General features: G+C 33.1%; 2 protein-coding genes across 2 annotated transcripts; one reads left to right on the forward strand and one right to left on the reverse strand.

The window, feature by feature from the left end:
• Positions 1–309: 309 nt before the first annotated feature.
• Positions 310–9,113, forward strand: LOC140974594 (uncharacterized). Its single transcript, XM_073438155.1, has 4 exons — positions 310–2,065; positions 3,602–3,738; positions 5,107–5,319; positions 9,105–9,113. Exons 1-4 carry the CDS (start codon positions 346–348, stop codon positions 9,111–9,113), a joined length of 2,079 nt encoding a protein of 692 aa, XP_073294256.1. The 5' UTR covers positions 310–345.
• Positions 9,114–13,967: 4,854 nt separating this feature from the next.
• On the reverse strand, positions 13,968–19,832 carry LOC140973485 (kinesin-like protein KIN-14I). The gene is made up of 19 exons (XM_073436329.1): positions 19,581–19,832; positions 19,349–19,474; positions 18,681–18,847; positions 18,363–18,506; positions 18,029–18,271; positions 17,870–17,941; positions 17,416–17,484; positions 17,212–17,265; positions 17,009–17,125; positions 16,846–16,927; positions 16,660–16,755; positions 16,411–16,587; positions 16,197–16,303; positions 15,872–16,052; positions 15,621–15,780; positions 15,286–15,539; positions 15,028–15,191; positions 14,443–14,921; positions 13,968–14,193 (listed from the first exon to the last, which is right to left on the reverse strand). The coding sequence occupies exons 1-19, from the start codon at positions 19,588–19,590 to the stop codon at positions 14,076–14,078; spliced, it is 2,820 nt and encodes a 939-aa protein (XP_073292430.1). The 5' UTR covers positions 19,591–19,832; the 3' UTR covers positions 13,968–14,075.
• Between the last annotated feature and the right edge of the window lie 2,392 nt (positions 19,833–22,224).

Below are 22,224 nucleotides of genomic sequence, written 5' to 3' on the forward strand. Positions count from 1 at the left end.
TTTTTTCCATCTCATAGAACAAATTCTTTCAAAAGGCAAATCATCACTTTCACTCAAAAACAAGGAGAAACTTTTTATCAGTGTTGGGATAGATATAAAGAATTGCTTAATCTTTGTCCACATCATGGTTTTGAAATTTGGAGAGTTGTTTCTCAATTTTATGAAGGCTTAACACCTAAAGATAGGCAAATGGTTGAATTTATGTGTAATGGAACATTTGAAGATAAAGATCCAAATGAGGCAATTGAGTATCTCGATTCATTAGCTGAAAATGCTCAAAATTGGGACACTATAGGTACAATCGAACCATCAAACAAGATTCAATCTCCTACATCTGGTGGAGGTATGTACACTCTCAAAGATGAACATGATCTTCAAGCTAGATTTACCTCTTTGGCAAGAAAAGTTGAGGCACTTGAATTGAAAAAGAATGGTCAATTAAAATCTGTTCAAGAAATTGCATGTCACATCTGTGATACAAGTGATCATTCTACAAAAGATTGTCCCACTTTGCCTTCTTTTAAAGAATGTCTCCATGAACAAGCCAATGTTTTAAACAATCTCAAAAGGCCAAATTTTGAACCATTTTCTCAAAGTTACAATCCAGGTTGGCGAAATCATCCAAATTTTAGTTGGAGGAATGATAATGCTGCACAATTTTCACAACCACATTTCCAAAATCAACAAAATTTTCAAAATTATGCACCTTATGTTCCTCCACCTAAAAGGAATTTGGAAGATATATTGAATTCTTTCATTGCAAAGCAAGAGTCTATCAATACTCAAACTGCTCAAACCATGACAGATTTGAAAGATACTCTTGCTAAATTTGCATCTGCACTTAATGTTCATGAAAAAGGTAAATTTCCTTCACAACCTCTGCCTAATCCCAAGGATCATCATTCACAAACTGGAACTTCTGGAACTCAACCGATGGATCAGGTAAAATCTGTTATTACCCTTCGAAGTGGTAAGGTTGTGGAAAAATCCATTCTTGAACCTTGTGAAGATGATGATAAATCAACTCCAAAGGGTAAGGAAGTGGAACCCATAACTTGCGAAGAGGAGGTTCAACAGACAGTGTCACCACCATTCCCTCATGCATTGAAAAATACAAAAAAATCAAATTTGAATTCTGATATATATGATATTTTTAAACAAGTAAAAGTTAATATTCCTTTATTAGATGCAATAAAACAGGTACCATCATATGCCAAATTTTTGAAAGACTTGTGCACTGTGAAAAGAAAATTGAATGTGAAAAAGAAAGCATTTTTAGCCGAACAAGTAAGTGCAATCATTCAAAATAATAATGCTTTGAAATACAAAGACCCTGGTTGTCCTACTATTTCTTGTATTATTGGAGAACGAAAGATTAAAAAAGCCTTGCTTGACCTTGGAGCTAGTGTGAATTTACTTCCATATTCAGTTTATCAAGAACTCAATCTAGGCGAGTTAAAACCTACTTCGGTAACACTTTTACTTGCTGATAGATCTGTTAAAGTGCCAAGAGGTATGGTAGAAGACGTGTTGGTCCAAGTTGATAACTTTGTATATCCTGTCGATTTCATAGTTTTAGATACACAACCTATCGAAGCTTGTAATGCAATTCCTGTAATTTTAGGTCGTCCATTTTTAGCAACTTCTAATGCTCTTATAAATTGCAGGAATGGAATAATGAAGTTGTCATTTGGTAACATGACCTTGGAGCTTAATGTGTTTAATCTTTGTAAGCAACCACATGACAAAGGAGATGAAAGTGAAGATGAAAATCTTATTGAAACTCTTGTGGAAGAAAACATTCAAGAAGGGAGTACTCGTGATCAATTAGATATTTGTTCAATTGAAACTGTTAAAGAAAATATTGAAATTGATCTTGATGATTTTATCAGGTATCACTCGTTACCAGGATCAGAGAAAGAATTTGATGCAAAATATGAGAACAAAGACGAACCACCCATATTGGAGTTAAAACCCTTGCCAGAAGAATTGAAGTATGCATTTCTTGGAGAAGATGAAACATATCCGGTGGTAATTTCTTCCAAACTAGCAAGTGATGAAGAAGGTAAATTAGTTGATATGCTTAAAAGACATAAAAATGCAATTGGTTGGACACTAAAAGATCTCAAGGGCATTAATCCACTAATTTGCACTCACAAAATTCACTTAGAAGAAAATGCAAAAACATCTCAACAACCACAAAGGAGATTAAATCCACACATGAAAGATGTTGTGAAAACTGAAGTTCTCAAACTACTTGATGTTGGGATTATCTACCCTATTTCTGATAGTAAGTGGGTAAGCCCAACACAAGTAAATCCGAAAAAATCTGGCATCACAGTGATAAAAAATGAAAAAGGTGAATTGTTAACAAGTCGAGTCCCATCTAGTTGGCGGATGTGTATTGATTATAAAAAATTAAATGACGCCACTAGAAAAGATCATTTTCCATTACCATTTTTGGATCAAATTTTAGAAAGAGTAGGAGGTCATCCATACTACTGTTTTCTTGATGGATAATCAGGTTATTATCAAATTCCCATTGCACTCGAAGATCAAGAAATAACTACATTCACATGTCTTTTTGGAACATTTTCATTTAGAAGCATGCCATTTGGATTATGCAATGCCCCAGCAACATTTCAAAGATGTATGCTAAGCATTTTTTGCGACATGGTTGAAAATTGTTTGGAAATTTTCATGGATGATTTATCTGTCTTTGGGAATACATTTGATAATTGTCTTGAAAATTTGGAAAAAGTTTTAAAAGATGCGAGGAAAAAGGTCTTATTTTAAATTGAGAAAAGTGTCATTACATGATTACTTCTGGAATTGTTTTGGGACATGTCGTGTCACCTCATGGAATTGAAGTTGATAAAGCAAAAGTTGATGTCATTGCCAATTTAACCTCTCCAAAAACCATTAAAGAAATTCGCTCATTTTTGGGACATGCTGGATTTTATAGGAGGTTTATAAAGGACTTTAGTTTAATCTCTCAACCCATTTGTAACCTCTTAACAAAAGACAGTACATTTGAGTGGACTCAAGAATGTCAAAATGCTTTTGATAAAATCATTCGACATTTAACATCAGCTCCTATCATGCAACCCCTGATTGGTCTTTACCATTTGAAATCATGTGCGATGCGAGTGATTATGCAGTCGGTGCAGTATTGGGTCGAAGAAGAAACGGTAAGCCTTATGTGATATATTATGCAAGTAAAACTTTAAACAATGCTCAAATGAATTACTCCACAACTGAAAAGGAACTACTTGCTGTAATATTTGCATTAGATAAATTTCGTTCTTATTTGATTGGATCAACAACTATCGTGTTTACTGATCATTCTGCTATTAGATATTTGTTGACCAAACAGGATGTAAAGCACGACTGATACGATGGATTTTATTGCTCCAAGAATTTGACATTGTGATCAAAGATAAAAAAAGAACCGAGAATGTCGTAGCCGATCATTTATCGAGACTAGTAACAGGATCATCTTGTGAAATGACACCAATTAACGATAATTTTCCTGATGAACATCTATTTTCAGTTACTACTACACCTTGGTTTGCTAACATAGTAAATTTTCTTGTGACAGGAAAAATGCCACCGCAATGGAGTTCTCAAGATAAAAGAAAATTTTTGAATGAGGTAAAAAACTTTTATTGGGATGATCCATATCTGTTCGAGTATTGTTCGGATCAAATTTTTCGACGTTGCATACCCGACAATGAGGTAAGTAGTGTCATTAAATTTTGTCATTCAGAAGCATGCTGAGGACATTTTTCTTCAAAGAAAACAGCTGCAAAAATCTTGCAGTGTGGATTTTATTGGCCCACTTTGTTTAAAGACACCCACGAAATCTGCAAGATCTGTGAAAATTGTCAAAAATTGGGTGCTATTTCAAAAAGAAACATGATGCCTTTGAATCCTATTATTGAAATTGAAATCTTTGATTGTTGGGGAATAGATTTTATGGGACCTTTTCCACCGTCTTTTGGATACTTGTATATTTTAGTTGCAGTTGATTATGTTTCCAAATGGATAGAGGCAATTCCATGTCGAACAAATGATCATAAAAACGTCATCAAATTTTTAAAAGAAAATATTTTTAGTAGATTTGGAATTCCTCGAGCCATGATAAGTGATGGGGGAACTCACTTTGTTAATAAACCATTTGCTTCATTAATGAAAAAATATGGTATTACTCACAAAGTAACTACTCCTTATCATCCTCAAACAAATGGACAAGTTGAATTAGCTAATAGGGAGATAAAGCAAATTTTGGAAAAAACTGTTAACTCAAATAGAAAAGATTGGTCTCTGCGACTTAATGATGCACTTTGGGCATATCGAACAGCTTTTAAAACATCATTGAATATGTCTCCCTATAGGTTGGTTTATGGAAAACATTGTCATTTGCCTGTGGAATTGGAACATAAAGCTTATTGGGCGATCAAAACTTTAAATTCAAGCATGGATGATGCCAACAAATTGCGTAAATTGCAACTTAATGAACTTGATGAACTCAGAAATGACGTGTATGAGAATTCAAGGATTTATAAAGCAAAAATCAAATCATTTCATGATAAAACAATTCTTAGAAAATCTTTTGAGATTGATAAAAAAGTTTTGCTTTATAATTCTCGACTTCACATATTCCCAGGAAAATTACGATCAAGATGGACAGGCCCATATGTTGTAAAGCATGTGTATACTTATGGAGCTGTGGATATTGAAAATCCTAAAAATGGTGATGTTTTTAAAGTAAATGGACAAAGGCTTAAACCATTTTTAGAAAATAAAATTTTTCAAGAAGAGTTTATTTCCTTTTCCGATCTTTGATTTTTTTTGCATATTTCAGGTTTCCTTAATCTTTTTATTTTCCCGGTTAAATCGCGGATAACGGTACTCCGTGACTCTCATAGTCGGTTTAATCAGTTTCCTATAATTGCTGATACAAAAATAAAAAAAAATCATTTCTTTTCTTTTCAAATTGGATGAAATTCTCTCAAAAATTTGTAAATATTTTCCCTCTGTTTCTGAAAATGTTCTAAGAAAAATTTATGCAGGAAGATGTGAAAGATTGAGATTGCTAATNAGGCATACCGAACAGCTTTTAAAACATCATTGAATATGTCTCCCTATAGGTTGGTTTATGGAAAACATTGTCATTTGCCTGTGGAATTGGAACATAAAGCTTATTGGGCGATCAAAACTTTAAATTCAAGCATGGATGATGCCAACAAATTGCGTNTTTTGCATATTTCAGGTTTCCTTAATCTTTTTATTTTCCCGGTTAAATCGCGGATAACGGTACTCCGTGACTCTCATAGTCGGTTTAATCAGTTTCCTATAATTGCTGATACAAAAATAAAAAAAAATCATTTCTTTTCTTTTCAAATTGGATGAAATTCTCTCAAAAATTTGTAAATATTTTCCCTCTGTTTCTGAAAATGTTCTAAGAAAAATTTATGCAGGAAGATGTGAAAGATTGAGATTGCTAATGCAAAAAAGAATTCCAGAAGATATTCGTCTTGTAATAGAAGCTAAGGTCCGATTAGGAGGAGAAGTTCCACAATCATTGCTCATTCGGTATTTGCCTAGATTAGTAAAAAGCACTTATGCGAAAAAACGAAGGGCCAAAAGTTTAGGAGTTTGTCATAAATGTGCAAGATGGACTTGTGACAAACGATGCAGATCTTTGGGATGTGTTTCCAATAACAGAGAAGAAAAAATTGGTTTCATTAAGAATGGGCTGAGTAAGGAGTCTTTAGATAACATCTTATTGACTCTTGAGACGCATTCTAGTGAACATGTGCATATTGAACTTCTCCGTTTATGGAAACAATTCCAAGATGAGCGTCATAGTCTTGGGAATCCGACTAAAGAAGACCATGTTTGCCAATTTATAAGAAAATTGGATGGGAAGCATATCATCGACTAATAGAAGGCGTTGAAGTCGTTTCTAGACGTAAAACCAGAGGAAAATTGTGAGCCACAATCACACTACTGTTTACATGCATGTGTGTCATTATTGTTTTTACTGTTTATTCTGTTTACAACCGTGACCCATAGTTTTGTCCCGATAACATATTACCCCTATAAAATCTCTCATCTTTCTCTCTATTTTTGCAGAAATAAAAAGAAGAAAGTAAAAAAAACATGGCTGGAACCTCTGCACAATCATCGAAAAATATTTGTGTATTTTGTGGGTCGAGTCTTGGAAAAAATGAAGTGTTTGTAGAAGCAGCGAATAATCTTGGAAAGATATTGGCTGAGAGAAAAATTCACTTGGTATATGGGAGAGGTAATATTGGGTTAATGGGATCTGTTTCAACATCTGCTCATCTTGGAGGTAGTCAGGTTTTGGGTATTATTCCTACAACTTTAGCTGAAGGAAATATTACAGGTGTTACGATTGCTGAGGAATTAAAAGTTTCTTCTATGTATGAAAGCATCAAAAAAATGATTGAAAATTCTGATGCTTTTATCGCACTACCAGGTGGTTTTGGTACATTAAAAGAAATTTTTCACACTGTTTCTTGGGCACAACTTAATATCCATAATAAACCTGTGGGCTTGTTGAATATCAATAATTATTATGACAGTTTGTTGATATTTCTTGATAAAGCTGTGGAACAGAATTTCATTTCAGAAAATTCACGACGGATGCTCATCTGTGCTTCGACTGCCGACCAATTAATTGATGATTTGGAAGCTTTTGTTCATAAGCCTGATCCGATGATAACAAAGATCAATTGGTCGCAATCAAGCAATAAGAAAAGGAAGTTGGATCATTGATTCAAAAGTCGTGGATTGGTTTGCGTTTGTTTCAGTTTGTTATCTTCAATAAAATTCCAGGTGATATCTCTTTCATTATGTACTCTTTATTAATAGTTATTTTGACATTAGGGACAATGTCATATTCTGATTGGGGGGAGAACAAACTTATAAAAAAAATTTAAAAAAAAATAAAAAATTAAAAATAAAAAAATATATATATTATTTTAAAATAAAATCATGTTTATTGTTTGTATCTTAGTAATTTTTGCAAAAATGTCATACATTACATGTTTGAAAGATTTAAATTAGAACATGCATTAATCTATTTAAGAATGTTTAAATTTTTATTTGAAAAAAAAAGTCAATTTTAATATTCTGATCAATATAAAAATATGATTTATGAAATCTTTTTGAGTGATTAACCATTGTGATAAAATCAGGTATTAAAGTATATGGCCCAAGATATACCTTATAAGAGTGCCTAAAATTTTAAACTCACACATATTTTGTGAGTGAGTGGAGAGGACTGAGAAAACAGCTTTCGAGCCTTTATTGATCATGAGAGAGACTATCTATTGTTTAGATCTTGAGTTCTTATTTTGAAAAAAAAATGATATTTCCTGAAAAAAAAAGGAGAAAAATACAAAAAGAAAGATATTGAAGATCTATGTAATTTTTAAGTTATATGCTACGACCCATATATCTCTCATAAAAAAAAAAAAAGAAAGAGAGAAATTTATTGTACAAATTAAATAAATATGTGGTCAAGAAGCATAAACTTAGTCTGATTCCATGATGTTATGAAAAAAAAAATAAGGAAAAAATATATAATAAGAACAACTAGATTTTGAATCAATGGATTTTCTATCTTTTGATTAGTTTGGCTCGTTTGTCTGTCTGCATTCTGTAAACCATTTTTCTGAGCATTTATCTGTATTCCAACTCCATGAGAGAAATCGTTGCCATAAATTGAAACATTTATTAACCTGTGAGGATATGGAGTTGAGACTCTTACTAGGAATTTCTGAAGGCCGTGTACATTTAACTACCTGAAATAAGCTTTGAATTGATCATCTCAAATTATTTCATAAATTATAATTATGATGATCTTGATATAACTTTGACAGTTTTCAAATTTAATTTAAACACTTAGATAGTTTTGATTACATTTCTATTTAAATTAATCAATATGTTTTGTATTGCTATTAACGCTTAAATTGCTAGGGACTAGCTTAGCAATAAGCTGGTTGGGAGGTGTGATAAACATAAAAATTGTACATTAATTAAATGTTTTATAATATAAATATATAGTTTTTGTTTTATTAAATGTTTAAATATTATATGTTTTATAATAAATTGTATAAAATATAAGTTGTTGTGTAATTACAAGTTTTTACTATTTTTTACAGGTTCGATAAAACAAGAATAAACTTGGCGTTGCAAATGGGATTAAGATGATTCTTGGACCTGTAGAAAGTTGATTATAATATCTACAATATTGTTGACAAGCATGAGATAAAAATCCTCTCACAATTGGGATCAAATTAAGCAACAAATAAAGTTACCAAAGGAGTGGCAGTTTTACCATGCTCTAGTATTTTGACCATATCTCTCAAATTACTTGGTCAAATGGTTTGAAAAAAATACCACAACTAGACAACTCAATTATCCACATGTTTCTTTTTATGTGAAGAAGCAAATTCGGAGAAGAAGATTTTCAAAAGTGATGTGTAATATTATATAATATCTTTGAACACCAATGAAAACTTATGTGTAAAAAAATAATATTTTATTTGTGGTTGTCTCCCCAAATTTGGCTATAAATAGGGGTGCATTGTAATGTATTGAGATATCCCTCATTCTATGAACAAACCTTTGAGTTCATAATATTTCTCTCTATATTTTTCCTTTATTTCTTCATTTAAATACAATTAGCATGTTAATTTCATATTCAAAGTTTTACACTTTGAATAATGAATAGCTAACTTCCTAAAGTTGAGATGATAAGGTGAAACTCTTGGCATGATAATAAGGTTATTAAAAGGTAAGAATCTATGTTTTATATTATTTAATCATTATTTATTGTTTATGTTATATTTATTTCTTTAAGCATTTTTATACCCTACTTATAAGTGGGAGTTTTGATTTATTGTTGCTATATGTTACACTAAATTCTTGGAACCATTTAAATGTTAGTTTGGTATTACCAACCATTTAAAGTGGATGCCTTGATTTATTATATATAAATATATTATAATATTAAATTCTTGGAACCATTTAAATGTTAGTTTGGTTTTACCAACCATTTAACTTAGATTCCTTGAATTATTATATATGAATATATCATGATACTAATTTATTGGTACCATTTAAATGTTTGTTTGGTTTTACCAACCATTTAAAGTGAGAACCTTGATTTAGTTTTTACAAATATATATAGCACAATAAATACTTGACCACATTTATAAGTTTTGGTATATATTATATACTTATAAGATAATAATTTATAACATAATATAAATATGATTATTTAATATATTGGAACCATTTTATTAAGTGGATTTCAATATTATTCGTTAATGTTAACTTTATTAAAATACCAAGAGTGCATCCTTTAATCTCAACTACTTAAATTAAATTTAAACAATTAAAATTTACCCATTAAAGATTCAAACAATTAAAATTAAAACAAAAACAAAAACAAAAAAAAACAAAAAGACATTGTAGTGGACTTGTAATTACCTTAGCTTCCCTGTGGATACGATATCGGACTTACCGAATTATACTATTTGTGGACAACCTGCTCTTGGGAGTGCAACAATCAAAGTGACAACAGCATCCCAGTTACGCTCTGATACCAAACTGTGAGGGCCCATGCTCTTAATTAATATTTAATTATCAAACAACAAGGATTAAATGGTGTAAACAGCAAAAACGAGTTTAAAACGTTCATTAGGACCTACAAAAATTTCGACATGACCTCCCCGTAAGTAGGACATCCCAAAAATTTCAAAACACAACAACATATATACGCTCGAAAATAACATCAGGTTCACAATCAACCAAACAAATATCCTACAACCGCACTGGCCAGGACTGGACACAACATACCACAAATGAAATCCAAAACAACATAAAAACATAAAACCATACAGCTACACAAGGCATCTCCCTAGCAAATGTATCAAACCAGTATAATATATATAAATATCTGGGAACTCTGACACAAACCGACTGACTACTGGGTACCACTCACTGACGCTCCACCAGACGCGTCAAATCCCCTGGAATGACCTGCTATGGCATCTAAAACAACCACAACATAAAAGAAAACAGGAGTCGGACCCCAGTACGACACACCAGTAAAATCACGACGTATATAAAAGACATGTAATAATACCAAGTAAATGCAATGATATGCGATGCATGAATGGTAACAATGGAATAACGGATACCAAATGGAGTCCAAACGAATAGCATCATCAATAGTAACAGTGGCCACCCGTGCCAGGAATGCAGCATCAAATCGCCACTCGTCCATGCACGTAGCATCGGGAATGCGAGTAGCTAAGTCGCTCGTCCCTAGCTGTCATCTGGGAATGTGGCTAATCCTAACCCACTCGTCCCTCTGATGACTCAATATATCTCAACAGAATCCACATAAATCGTCGTCAAAGGAGTCAAGGCTCAATATGTTATGTCAATATAATTTATGCATGAATGCATCAGAATAAACATTCAAAGCACGTAATAGCAAACAACATTCACCGAATATTCTTAAACGCCAATATAAGCGTCATAATAATATAGGTTTGAGCGTACCTCAATTATAACTTACAATACCACAGTAAATTCTTAAGGACTTTCTGATGAACTCGTCCAACGATAAAACCTACATTATAAATTCACTATACCCTTCAATACAATGCATACCAAACGACTAAACCAAAATAAATCGGCTCGGTTAAAATTCAAAATCCGGTCAGCCTATATAACCCTTAATAATCTGAAATTCCAAGTTAATACCTCCAGAAACGAAACCTAAACACACAATAGTAATGTCGCGAAGATGGCTCGCCGGAATTTCGCCGAAAACACTGTTCACGATCTGAAAAACGAGCTGGAAATTAGGGGAAAAGCTTAACACTTTACTTTTACAAAGTAATCCACAAAAACAACCAATATTCGAAGCCAAAACCTTACCTAAACCGGATCAAAGCCCATGCACCTAACTGCTGGAAATCAAACCGATCGAGCTCGATAACTTCTGATTCATGGCAGGAAAGAGTCTAATAGGATGAGGGAAGAAAATTTCTAACCTGTTACACTATGATTCCGGCCGCTGGAGACACTACGCGAAGACAACAGAAAACAGAAGGAAGGCGCCGGGTTGCAGGGCTGGGGAAGAACTTTCTGTATTTGAGCGATTTGATTTCTTCTATCAAATGGATTGGGGTTAAAAATAATTAAATAGTAATGGGCTGGGCCTAGTTTAGGTATTGGGCCTGACAGTAGCTGATGGGAAAGAGTCCTAGTAGGTTTCTAAGGGGGTGGGGCGAGAGTTAAAAGGGATTTGGGGTAGAGTTTTAGGCTTATATTTGTTAATTAAAATATGTGTGCAAGTTTAGGCCTACTAACATGGCACAATAGGCTCATTAGATCCATTGGTAAATATTTAAAATATTTTGTTTAGGAAAGTTGATGAAAATAATAGCCGAGTTCTTTAAAAAGTTCATATTTTTATCAAAAACCGAATACTGGTTTAAAATACGACTCGACGTATAAAACACCTCATTTTCGAAAGTTCCATTTAAAATACACCACACTTTAAATAATTAAAAATAATTGTTGAATAAAAATATTTTCTCTTAAATGGTCCCCGGTCTCCGTTCTTCGATCGTGACTCGAATAAATTTTTAAAACACAGTTTTATGCATGTAGAAAAGTACATTTCTTTTGAAAATTTATTAATATTGCGTTTATTTAATTTTAAAGCTAATATACAGGTAAAGATAGCATCCTATTTGCTAAAACCTTTTTAAAAAAAAATTAATTTTGACCATCACTAATTGTTTTCTGCTTTGTCTTAAAAGTAATTTCAGCTACCAAAAATAGAAAAATCAATATCACTTACTTGATAAAGCTATGCAAACTAAATTCAATTTTTTTCGTAATGTGAACTCAAGAAAAGGACATATTTTGCCAATGTCTTTTATTTATTAAAAAATATATTCAATTGATATGAAAATGTTTATTTAAAAATGTGTGGTTCCACGAGCTCAGACAAGCACAAAGTGTGACTGCAAAATGGATAATTTTAGTAATTACTCTGCAATCTTTCTCGCTCTACGGAAGTTATTAACTCAATTTCTTATTATAGAAGTCCAACGTATCTCATTACATACTCATTTACTCATCAAATTTTTATCCATACATTAGGATGAGGTATCAAAAAAATTTATTTGAACAAANCAGGACAACAAAATTGGATTTTCTCCGCTAAAAAACGGGTTATTATTTTTTAAAAGATGTTTTCAAATGTTTTATTTCTCTTCTTAAATAATAAATGAATAAATTTATAAAGTGAAATCTTTTTGAAATAAAACAAAGAGAAGACTAGGATTTGCGAAAATCTTGATTAGGTGACGCTGCCACGCAATGTCTTTCACTGGTAGAGTGACCATGGGGTCCAAATCGAGCTGGAAAAGTGGTTAGCACCCATCCTACTGACTACATTTTATCAACCAACTTATCCCATTTCACTAAATTTTTTATAATTATAGATAAGTGGTTAATGTAAATAATAAACTAATATATTAATATCACTTATTTTTATTTACACAAAAACTCTTATTAAACCGTGTCACATATCCTACCGGACTCAATCCATCGCATGAAAAAGTATTATTTTGTGGAAAAAAATTATTACTTTTCATCTAAATATGGATTAGGTCGATCCGTATAAGATAATCTTAGATTAATTGGACTCAATATGATGAGAAGAAATAAGGGAACAAGTCAAACAAATAGTGTATAAAATTTGGAAATAGGCCGCCAATCAAGCAACGAAAATTAATGCAATATGACATTTTTTGGTCAAATAATTAGGTACAATTTTGAAATTAGCTTCACTACCAGGCAAATTGCAAAACAAACTTGTACGCCTCAACAGATTTGATAAAGTAAACTTTCTTTTATAAAAATTTAAATCTTTAAAATATTGCATGCACACTAGATTAATTATGCTGATAGGTCGAAGATGCATGGTTAAAAATATTTTTACAATTTCGACCATCTAAAAGGTAAATAAAATTTTTATATAAGGAGTTTGTTATAATTAAGTTTCGAACTCGAGATCTCATCTTAAATTTAGGTCACTGATGTCAGATAAACTATCAGTTAGGAGCGTATATATTCGATATTTAGTGGAATTGGATTAATTCAAAATAAGAAAAACAAATTCTTTAAAAAAACTAAAACATTGTTTTAAAGTCGATTTGCATTTTATAAAATGTTTATTGTTCGAATCAAATTTCTTACATGAGTAATTTATTCAGTAATTTGGTTTTAAGGGACTTGAATGTCATATTATGTATTGCAGAGTCGTTGGATCATATGGACCTCACATGAAATCCACTTGATCCAACAATAGCATTGTGCACACACCAAATCCAAACGCGGTTTTAAGGAGTCGGGACATGAGAGACTTCCAAATTCCAAGAGTATATACGTTATTCTTAATGAATTTACAAAACGAAAAAAGGCATAGGACTTGTTTAGTTTCCCTCTCTTTTCAAAAACTGAGTCAGAAATGTTGGTTACAGAAGGCAAAATTAAAATTATATTTTAGGGGGGCAAATTATACTTCTATTTTAAGTATTATATGCATATATATATATCAATGAATAATGCATAATCTACACTAAAATAAGTTTCCTTCATCAAAATAAAGAAGAGTAAAAACCTCATTTTATAAATCATTTCTTGTGCATTGAAAAGTTAAAAATAGGAAAGCCAAAAAAAAAGAACTCACAACAGAATATGAACACAAAAACCTCACAGTGGAGATGCCAAAAAGCAGAAATACCACTGTAATTGGAATAAGAAAGGAAAAATTATATATCGGAAAAGTGGCATTGAGAAACTATGAATTGCCATTCTTCTTGCATACATACACCTCTCAGTCAGCAAGAACCTAACTAGTTATATATTTCATCGTCAAAGCAAGAAACTCGAAACAGCCACATTCGACAGCAAGAGCCTTTTTCTCATCCATGCTGCAATGCTCACTTCCCATTTACCGTTTTTCGCCTCCCATCGACAGAAACCGGTTGTCGCGCAAGCTTGTGCAACGGCGAATGGATCCCATTTGCACCTCTCTTAGTTGGTGGTGGAATTAGGCTCCTATTGACAAAAATAAAGTTTAAATATGCTAAAACAGATAGGTCATTATTACAGTAATTCTCTTTTCGAAATGATTATTGGCACCAAAGTTCTCGATGAACCCACATAACCAACAGTACTGGACCAATGTGTCTTTCAAGATTGTTGGTGGTTCGGAATTGTCTCGACACTTTGGCCATTTGCGATTTCAAGGGACTCTCGTCGCGTTCATGCACAATGAAAAATAAAAAACAAAACAAGAAGATTTACCGTATTTCTGGACTCTTAGTTTGCTTTGGGCTAGGTCTCCGGACTTTCGGACCTGTAACATTTGGCAAGCTGTTGGACCTAGGCATGTTTAGAAGCCATTGGTAATCCATCTCCGAAGACTCACTGGTTGCAGCTTCGAGATCATCAGATTCGTCAGTGATTGCTGTTTCATATTGGCTCCTAGATAAGCCATTATCTAGGCTGTATCTTCTTTGACCACTCAAACTCTCAGCTCTGTTAACCATAGCCTTGTCAACCCAATCATGGGAGACGGCTTTTTCTTCTTCTATTGACCCTGGGCTACTAATAGGTGGCCAAGGAGGAGAATTTATCAAGTCTTGACTGTCAATGCTTAGCCTTCTTGATGTCAATGAAGTATCACTATGTCCCTTTCTCTCTGGAGTGCTCGGCCTAGAACTTTGATTTAGGCGTCCCGATTCGCCTTCTTTCCGTGCTAAGGCTGCTTTGAGACTAGCTATCTACATGAAAAATGAAGCAAAGTTATCGTTTGCGAAGTTGTAACCGATAAAAAATATCGCACATACTTTTGTTACAAGTTAACAATACAAAGGGGGCATGTAAAACCTGTTCTTTTAGTTCCTTGACATCGGCACTCTCTTTGTTTGCTTTAGCAGCACCAAGTTCAACAGTGGAAACACGTTCAGAAAATTTTAGAGTGCTAATTGTTTCTCCGAGGGCAGAAGGCTCCGGACTGATATGAACAAACATCAGTGTTTTTGCTTGGCCTCCTAAAGAACAAACAGGCCGTTATCTTAAAAATCAATGAAAGAATATTTATGGGAAAAGTATATTGTGCGTTGAACGAGAAATGTCGTATCATACCGAGTGAATCTTGAAGCAACTGTGTAAGTTTACTATTTCGGTAAGGAACATGTGAGTTCTTTTGGGCTAGAGCAGATATAACGTCTCCTAGAGCAGAAAGTGAGCGATTGATATGTTGAGCCTCCTTTAGTCTATCACCAACTGCCTCGGATTTGTCGGCTCTTTCACTTCCTGCCAGATCAACCAAATGCATACAACCACGAAGAATGGTACCCGATGTCAGGTCTTTTCCTTGAACATGAACTGTAAGGCAACTGCAAGCATTGTAATTTCAGATTTGTCAAAATAATAGGGAATAATTCAGTAAAATATTTATAGGACAAATATGATTCTACCTGTGAGAACGACTACTACGCACATTCATTGCAGTAGAACCAACAGCACGGTTTTTATGGCCTAGGTTCATCAAATTGATGACATCTGATGTTGATGTAACAGGTACAAGATTTGCATTTGGTACATTAATACCATTTTGAGAGTTGTTACGAATTTCTAATGTGTTTTCGAGTTAAGAGAAAAATGAGGAAAATAAAAAAGTATGAGCCAAGAACAAAATTTTGAAGTTATAAATAATCCTCAAAAGGATATTTCTTATTGATTCCGTCCGTGGCGAGGAGATCTCTCACTTGCTCGTTGTAAATTTCCATCATCTGAACTGAGACCTCATAAGAAATGGTGTCTTTTCTTTGTTCAGAGATGAAAAATAAATCGCTCAATGCCCTGTAGTTGACGCCTAAGCTTTCTTTTGTAAGTTCTTCAGGTCCTGACTGCAGATAAATAAGTACTCTTTTCAAAGACACCAAGAAAGATCAAATATAGTTAAAGTTGAGGTAAGCGAGAACTTTCTTGAAGACAGTAGCTCAGGATTTCTAACATCTATCGTTTTAATTTAAGTTCAAAAAACTTCTTACCATTGTGTAAGTTTTCCCAGATCCTGTTTGACCATAAGCAAATATACACACATTATAACCATCAAGGACAGATCGAATCAATGGTTGTGTATCTGCAAACACTTCTTCTGTAGAAAAGGAAGAAACAAAAAGTCGAAAAACGGGTACTCAGTGGAGTCTTGACAAGTTAAGTATTGTATAAAGGGAAAAAAAATTTATTAGGGACCTTAGAGACCTTGACTCGCAGATTGACCAAAAACTTTGTTAGCGGTGAATGTCTTCCGAACATCTTTTCCATATTTTGAAGGAGAGAGTAATGTAATAGTCCTATCATTCGTATCTTCGACAGAGCTCAAACCGTGGGGTTGCCCAGACAAAAAAGGTCTTACTCGACAGTAAACCCGTATATTGCCTGTCAAGCACAAGCAAGAAACATATAATTGCCACGTTTTTTCATAAAAACTACAACCATTAGAGTTTTTACCTTTCAAGTCTTGCACTTGATTATATAATTTGCGATTTTCATCAAGAACTCTTTGGTATTCAGAAGCTGCATGAGACAAACTTTGTAGGTGTTTTCCTATCAACAAAGATCAACAAAAACAAGTTCTTAAATCCCATGTCCCACTTAAATAATTTAAATTTTATGTAACCAAAGCAAGATCTGTACCTAGATTGTTCACTTCTTCTTGATATTTCATTTGCAAAGTTTTCAAGTCTTCTCTAGTAAATTGAAGGGTACTCTTCAATTTCTAAAACAATGAAATAAAACATGGTGATAAATCTCAAGCTCAAGACCAAAATGTATTTTTATTCTCAAAAACATGAATCACCTGTATATTTATTTGCTGCTGTTTAACTAAGTTTAACGGGGATGAATCATGCACTTCTAATTTACCAGTATTTACATCAGTATCAGTCCACCTCTCGTCCTTAATTATATTTGAGGTCTTGCACAACAAACGAATAAAACGATAAGTCTTAGAATAGACTTAAAATGCATGGTCAAGTGTAACACAAATCAATGTAATCAAACCTCAGTCTCACTATCAGCATGTAAAGTAAGCGGCTCATTGGTACAATGGATTACCTGCAGTACAGTAACAGTATCTTTACAAAAATCATCTTTATGACTTCATATTCATTTTGCTACATATAATTCAGTGTACTGCATCTGAATCTAGAAAGTAAATGTATCGAAAACTAGGCAATGAATACAGTCAAAGAATATATTTCTTACATGGTCTTTTTGGCTTGCCAATCTACACTCAAATTCTTCCATGACTTTGCCCAACATATTCTCCACAATCTGTATATGAGAACAGATGAATTTTCTCAGAACTTAACATCAGAAAGTATACAGACCAGAGGGTACTCTTGTCAAATAAAAAAGGGCAATCATTTAAATGGTGGTAGATGTGTACTTAGCAATCTAAAAAAGTGCTACTTTCTTGAAATTAGAAGATTTCAATTCCAAGCATGATTCTCATTTGCATTTCTGAGAACAGATCTTAAGTAAACTGAGTTAGTTGGGACTTTAAAATTTTTAGACTGTCGAGAATTAATCTGGCTTAAGCTTGTAATCATGTCTGGCTCGATATCGTAATCTTGTGTGTTATCAATGAACCAACATATACCTTCTAAGAATTAATTAATTTATAATCTGTTTAACAATAACTAATGTAAATACTTGCCTCTGGAATATCCTCTTCTTTCTTATCAGAAAGAAGTTCGCGGACAAGTAAGCGCAAGGAGTGGGAGGTTCCCTGCAAATTGAAGAGCAAAACAAATTTATGGGAGAACTTTTTGTGCTATTGACAAGCGGCAGATAACTGAAGTTTACGCTTACAAACCATTTCATCAAAACACTCTCCCATGTCGCTCGATAAACCATCAAGCAACTTCTCCCCAACAGATGAGTTCCTTAAGATTGAATTCATAAAAAGATCAGAATTTTTTCGAATAAATTGCCTCCCTTCACATGGTGGCTTCGAATTTCCGCTAAATTTCCAGACCCCGTTTCCACCTCCTTGTTTCCACTCATAGTATGACTTAAGAGCCAGTACACTACTCACGATTCTTGAAGGCTTCCCTCCCTGGAAGATTGATCCAGAAATCATTAATTCCATTTCTTTCTATGCCATTTCTATGAACAAGATAAAACCGCTACAAAGTTAATCGACATACTTGTTCCAAATCTGAGGCTTCAAAAGTCGGAATCCCCAATTCCCCAATAGAATCAAGAAAGTTCCTAATATTTTCAAAGTATTGGTACGCAGAGAGAGCAGTGCCATCAGGAATAACAACAATATCAGAAGGTGCTTCAACTACCTAGAAGCAAATCAAACAATAAAACCAATAATAATTAAAACACTATCTAAGGAGAGAGTCTGAAACCGAGGATGGAACCTTCAGTGACAGAAGCAAGCACACACTTACATGATTTTTTATGTGTAGTTTATTTAGAATGTGGTAGAGGAAATCAAGAAATTCGGTGAACCTTACCTTCGGCACAGCACCAGGCTGGACCTTGTTAAGTACATTGCAGAGCATAATCCCACTTCGCAAACCAATTCTAAATTCCTCTTCAGATGGCTCAGCTGGAAAATCTTTCCCTGCAACTACCCCCACCATTTTCCTTATCCATCCGGCTGCTTCATATCTTCTCAATGCTGCAACACAACTATCTAGTTATATTTCATAATATCAGTTTCTTTTGTTCATTCTATACCACGGAAAAGTTCAGTCCGAGTTATTGGTTCAATCTCCAACCTATGATGCTAGCATAACGTACTTCAATACATTGCCTGTGCACAATTTAGACGATCGATTCCTCTGTAATGGTGATTATTACGTACCCACGCGAAAGAATATGAAAACCCATTTCCAGATTCATTTCTAGAGAATGACATGAAATGCAGAGCCAAGATTAAAGTATTTCAATATTTGTGCCAAGAATATGAAAACACATATCCAGATACATTTCTAGAGAATGACATAAAATGCAGAGCCAAGATTGAAGTATTCCAATATTTTTTCCCATCCATACCCACAATAAAAATCGAAATTTTATTTCAAGGCACTAATCTCAATCTCAAACAATAAATGATGAAACAGTGTCGCATACAATCAAGAATGATCCCAATAGAATGTATACGATCAATATCACATACATGCTTCCTGAACTTTTCTTGAGGCCAAATCAATGTCGTTCAATCTCTTTCCGTGTTGTTGAAGCACATCTCTTACAACAGACAATACATTGAATTGCAACATCCCTTCCGCCATTAATGCAGCAGCTTAAAAGCAACACACTCACCAAGAAATACTGATTAAAAAAAAAAAAAGAAATCTCCAAGAAAATCTTGAAACGTTTATGAACAGAAAGGCTTTATTCTTTCGTACATGGATACATTCAAAACCGTATCTTGCATATGATTCTTTGCGTGTTTGTTAACATATAATCTGCTCCATTGGCATCAATGGCGAGAAATAAATGCCGGGAAAGATCCAAGGAAGAAGAAAAATAAGGGAGGAGGGAGGAAATGGAGAGTGGGGAGGGAAATTTGATGTTTGCTCTTCCCTCTTCACTTGTCTATTTATCACTCATTCAAATAACCGAAGCTCTTACAGAGCCGAAAGGTTCGCGATCTTGATGGTTCTTATTCCAACTACTCTTTGAGTGGATGAAAAACTTGAATTTATTTATAAATATTTCTCTCATTTTTTCCCACTTTTTTTCAACTTTAAATCAAAGAATGAATCAGGAAAATATTGACAAATCCTCTCTAAAAATGAAATATAATTTGTATACTACATAAGCACACAAGATACTCTGGTTAATTGGTTGTGTGATTTTTTTTATTATTCAAAATTCTAATTCGATTCTAATTCAAAACTGAAATTCTCCACTACAGAAAATTTATATGGATTATTTCCCGATTTAAACTTCATCTAAAATATTGTGATAAGAAATATTGTTGCCAACTTATCGATTTCTCCGAAAATTAAACATAAATGGAGCATGAAACTCGACTTATATCAATCATAAGATCGAACGTTGTATTAGTTGAGATCGAACGCTGTATTAGTTGAGATCGAGATGAGAATAAAAAAAAAAACGTCATCCAAATTATTTTGAATAAGTCTATTGTGAGACTCTCTCACGAATTTTTATCTGTGAGTCGAATCAATCCTACCGATATTCACAGTAAAAAATAATATTCTTAACATAAAAAGTAACAATTTTTTATGGATGACACAAATAAGAGATTCGACTCACGAAATTGATCCGTGAGACCGTCTGACGAGAGTTTTTGTGAATTATTTTATGAAATAATATGTCAAAGAAAATGAGAATAAATTACATGTACAACAACAGCCAATTGTGTTGACATAGATATCCCAAATTTGGAGTTGTTGATTGTATAAACCAAGTGTTTTCTTCTATCTCACCAAACAAATACGTCGCAGTCAATAATTTTCCTAAATTTTAGTGTGACTATATTAATTATAAAAATAAAATAAATTTTGTTAAACAAATTAATTACAATCAAATGGTTTGACTCCTAATTTCCAGATAAATAAAATTATTATGTAGAATTAGATATTAATGTTTTGGGGTAATTTTTAAATATTCTGATGTTTTATATGATAATTTTTTTGATTTATTTTTGGATTAATGGTGGCTAACGTATTTTATGATCATATCATGATACAATTAGCGGGTTTTTTTTAACGAAAAATTCTTTCTCTTTGTATTATATTATTGTCTCTTTGCGATTTTGATTCTAATCTTACGCGAAAGAGAGACATCTTCGATGAGTGAATATAGGCAATCCACGGGAAATTCGATCCTACAGTGGATATTACTACCTCTATATAGGATCAATGGTCAAGATTTGACCAATTTTACATGAGATGCACGTGAAAATCATTTGTGGTCAAATCTTAGTCATTCTCTGCACTGAGTTACTACCCGTCAAAAGGACCCGCAATCTTTGTTAGTTCTAAGGAAATGATATTACAAAATTCATTATTTGCTAATAAAACAACTACCTCCAGCCGGCAGCCGGCGAGAGAGACGCATGTATATCAAGAAATTAATGTTTTCAAAAACTGTTAATAAAACAAGCGCAGTACTTCATGCTACTAAAGTTGTACCTCAAGCCTATCCAAAATTAGCAACTTATGTCAATACATTTTAACGTCTCATTTTTTTTGCATCAGCATCACTTTGAACAGCTGAAAACTCATTGTGCAAAATAAGTTGTACCTGAAATCCTAAGTTTTCTTTAAAAAAAAAAAATTGGGTATATATAAAATCTCATACGAATGGAGTAAATGTTCTTGAGCTTAAAAACTACGAAAATAAAATATGCTTGATTTTTTAAAACACATGGGTATAAAACCCTATTAATTTATACGAGAGATTTTTTCATGAGTGACCCAAGTAAGATAATTATCTCACAAAATTGATTCATGAGACCGTCTCACAAAAATTTTCTGTTTATTTTTTCTGATTATTTATGATCTTATTTAAAAATTAGTAATTTCTAGCACGATATCAGAAACGACATACGAAATATTTTCCCATCCTCGAAATCTTTTCTCATTTCGTATAATTATTAAACTTATGTCATCGACAATGAATTTTATCATTAAAATCTATAATTATCTCACTAAAAAATAATTCAAGTTTTCGTAAGAATAAATTTCATATTTTTATATTATGTAAATCAACGTGTCAATATCCAAAGTTAGATGGGCAACTTTTATATTGATGAGATAATCTTCGCTTAGAAGCAAAATGATTGGTCGATGTTTAATTAGACAGCGGAAGATGAGGCATGTGATATAGATGGGCACAATTTTTTTTAAAAAAAAAATCAAATTAAATGCATATGTTTAAATAGGGGTAGGCATGAATTGGGTACATAGTTAGCTATCGACCCGACCTGAACAGGACCTGATCAGATAGAAAAAAATTCCGGTAATTCGAGTAAAAATATTGAGTATGTCTCTTGTGAGACGGTCTCACGAATCTTTA

This window comes from Primulina huaijiensis, chromosome 3 (assembly GCF_012295235.1).
Source record: "Primulina huaijiensis isolate GDHJ02 chromosome 3, ASM1229523v2, whole genome shotgun sequence".
Taxonomy (NCBI): Eukaryota; Viridiplantae; Streptophyta; class Magnoliopsida; order Lamiales; family Gesneriaceae; genus Primulina; species Primulina huaijiensis.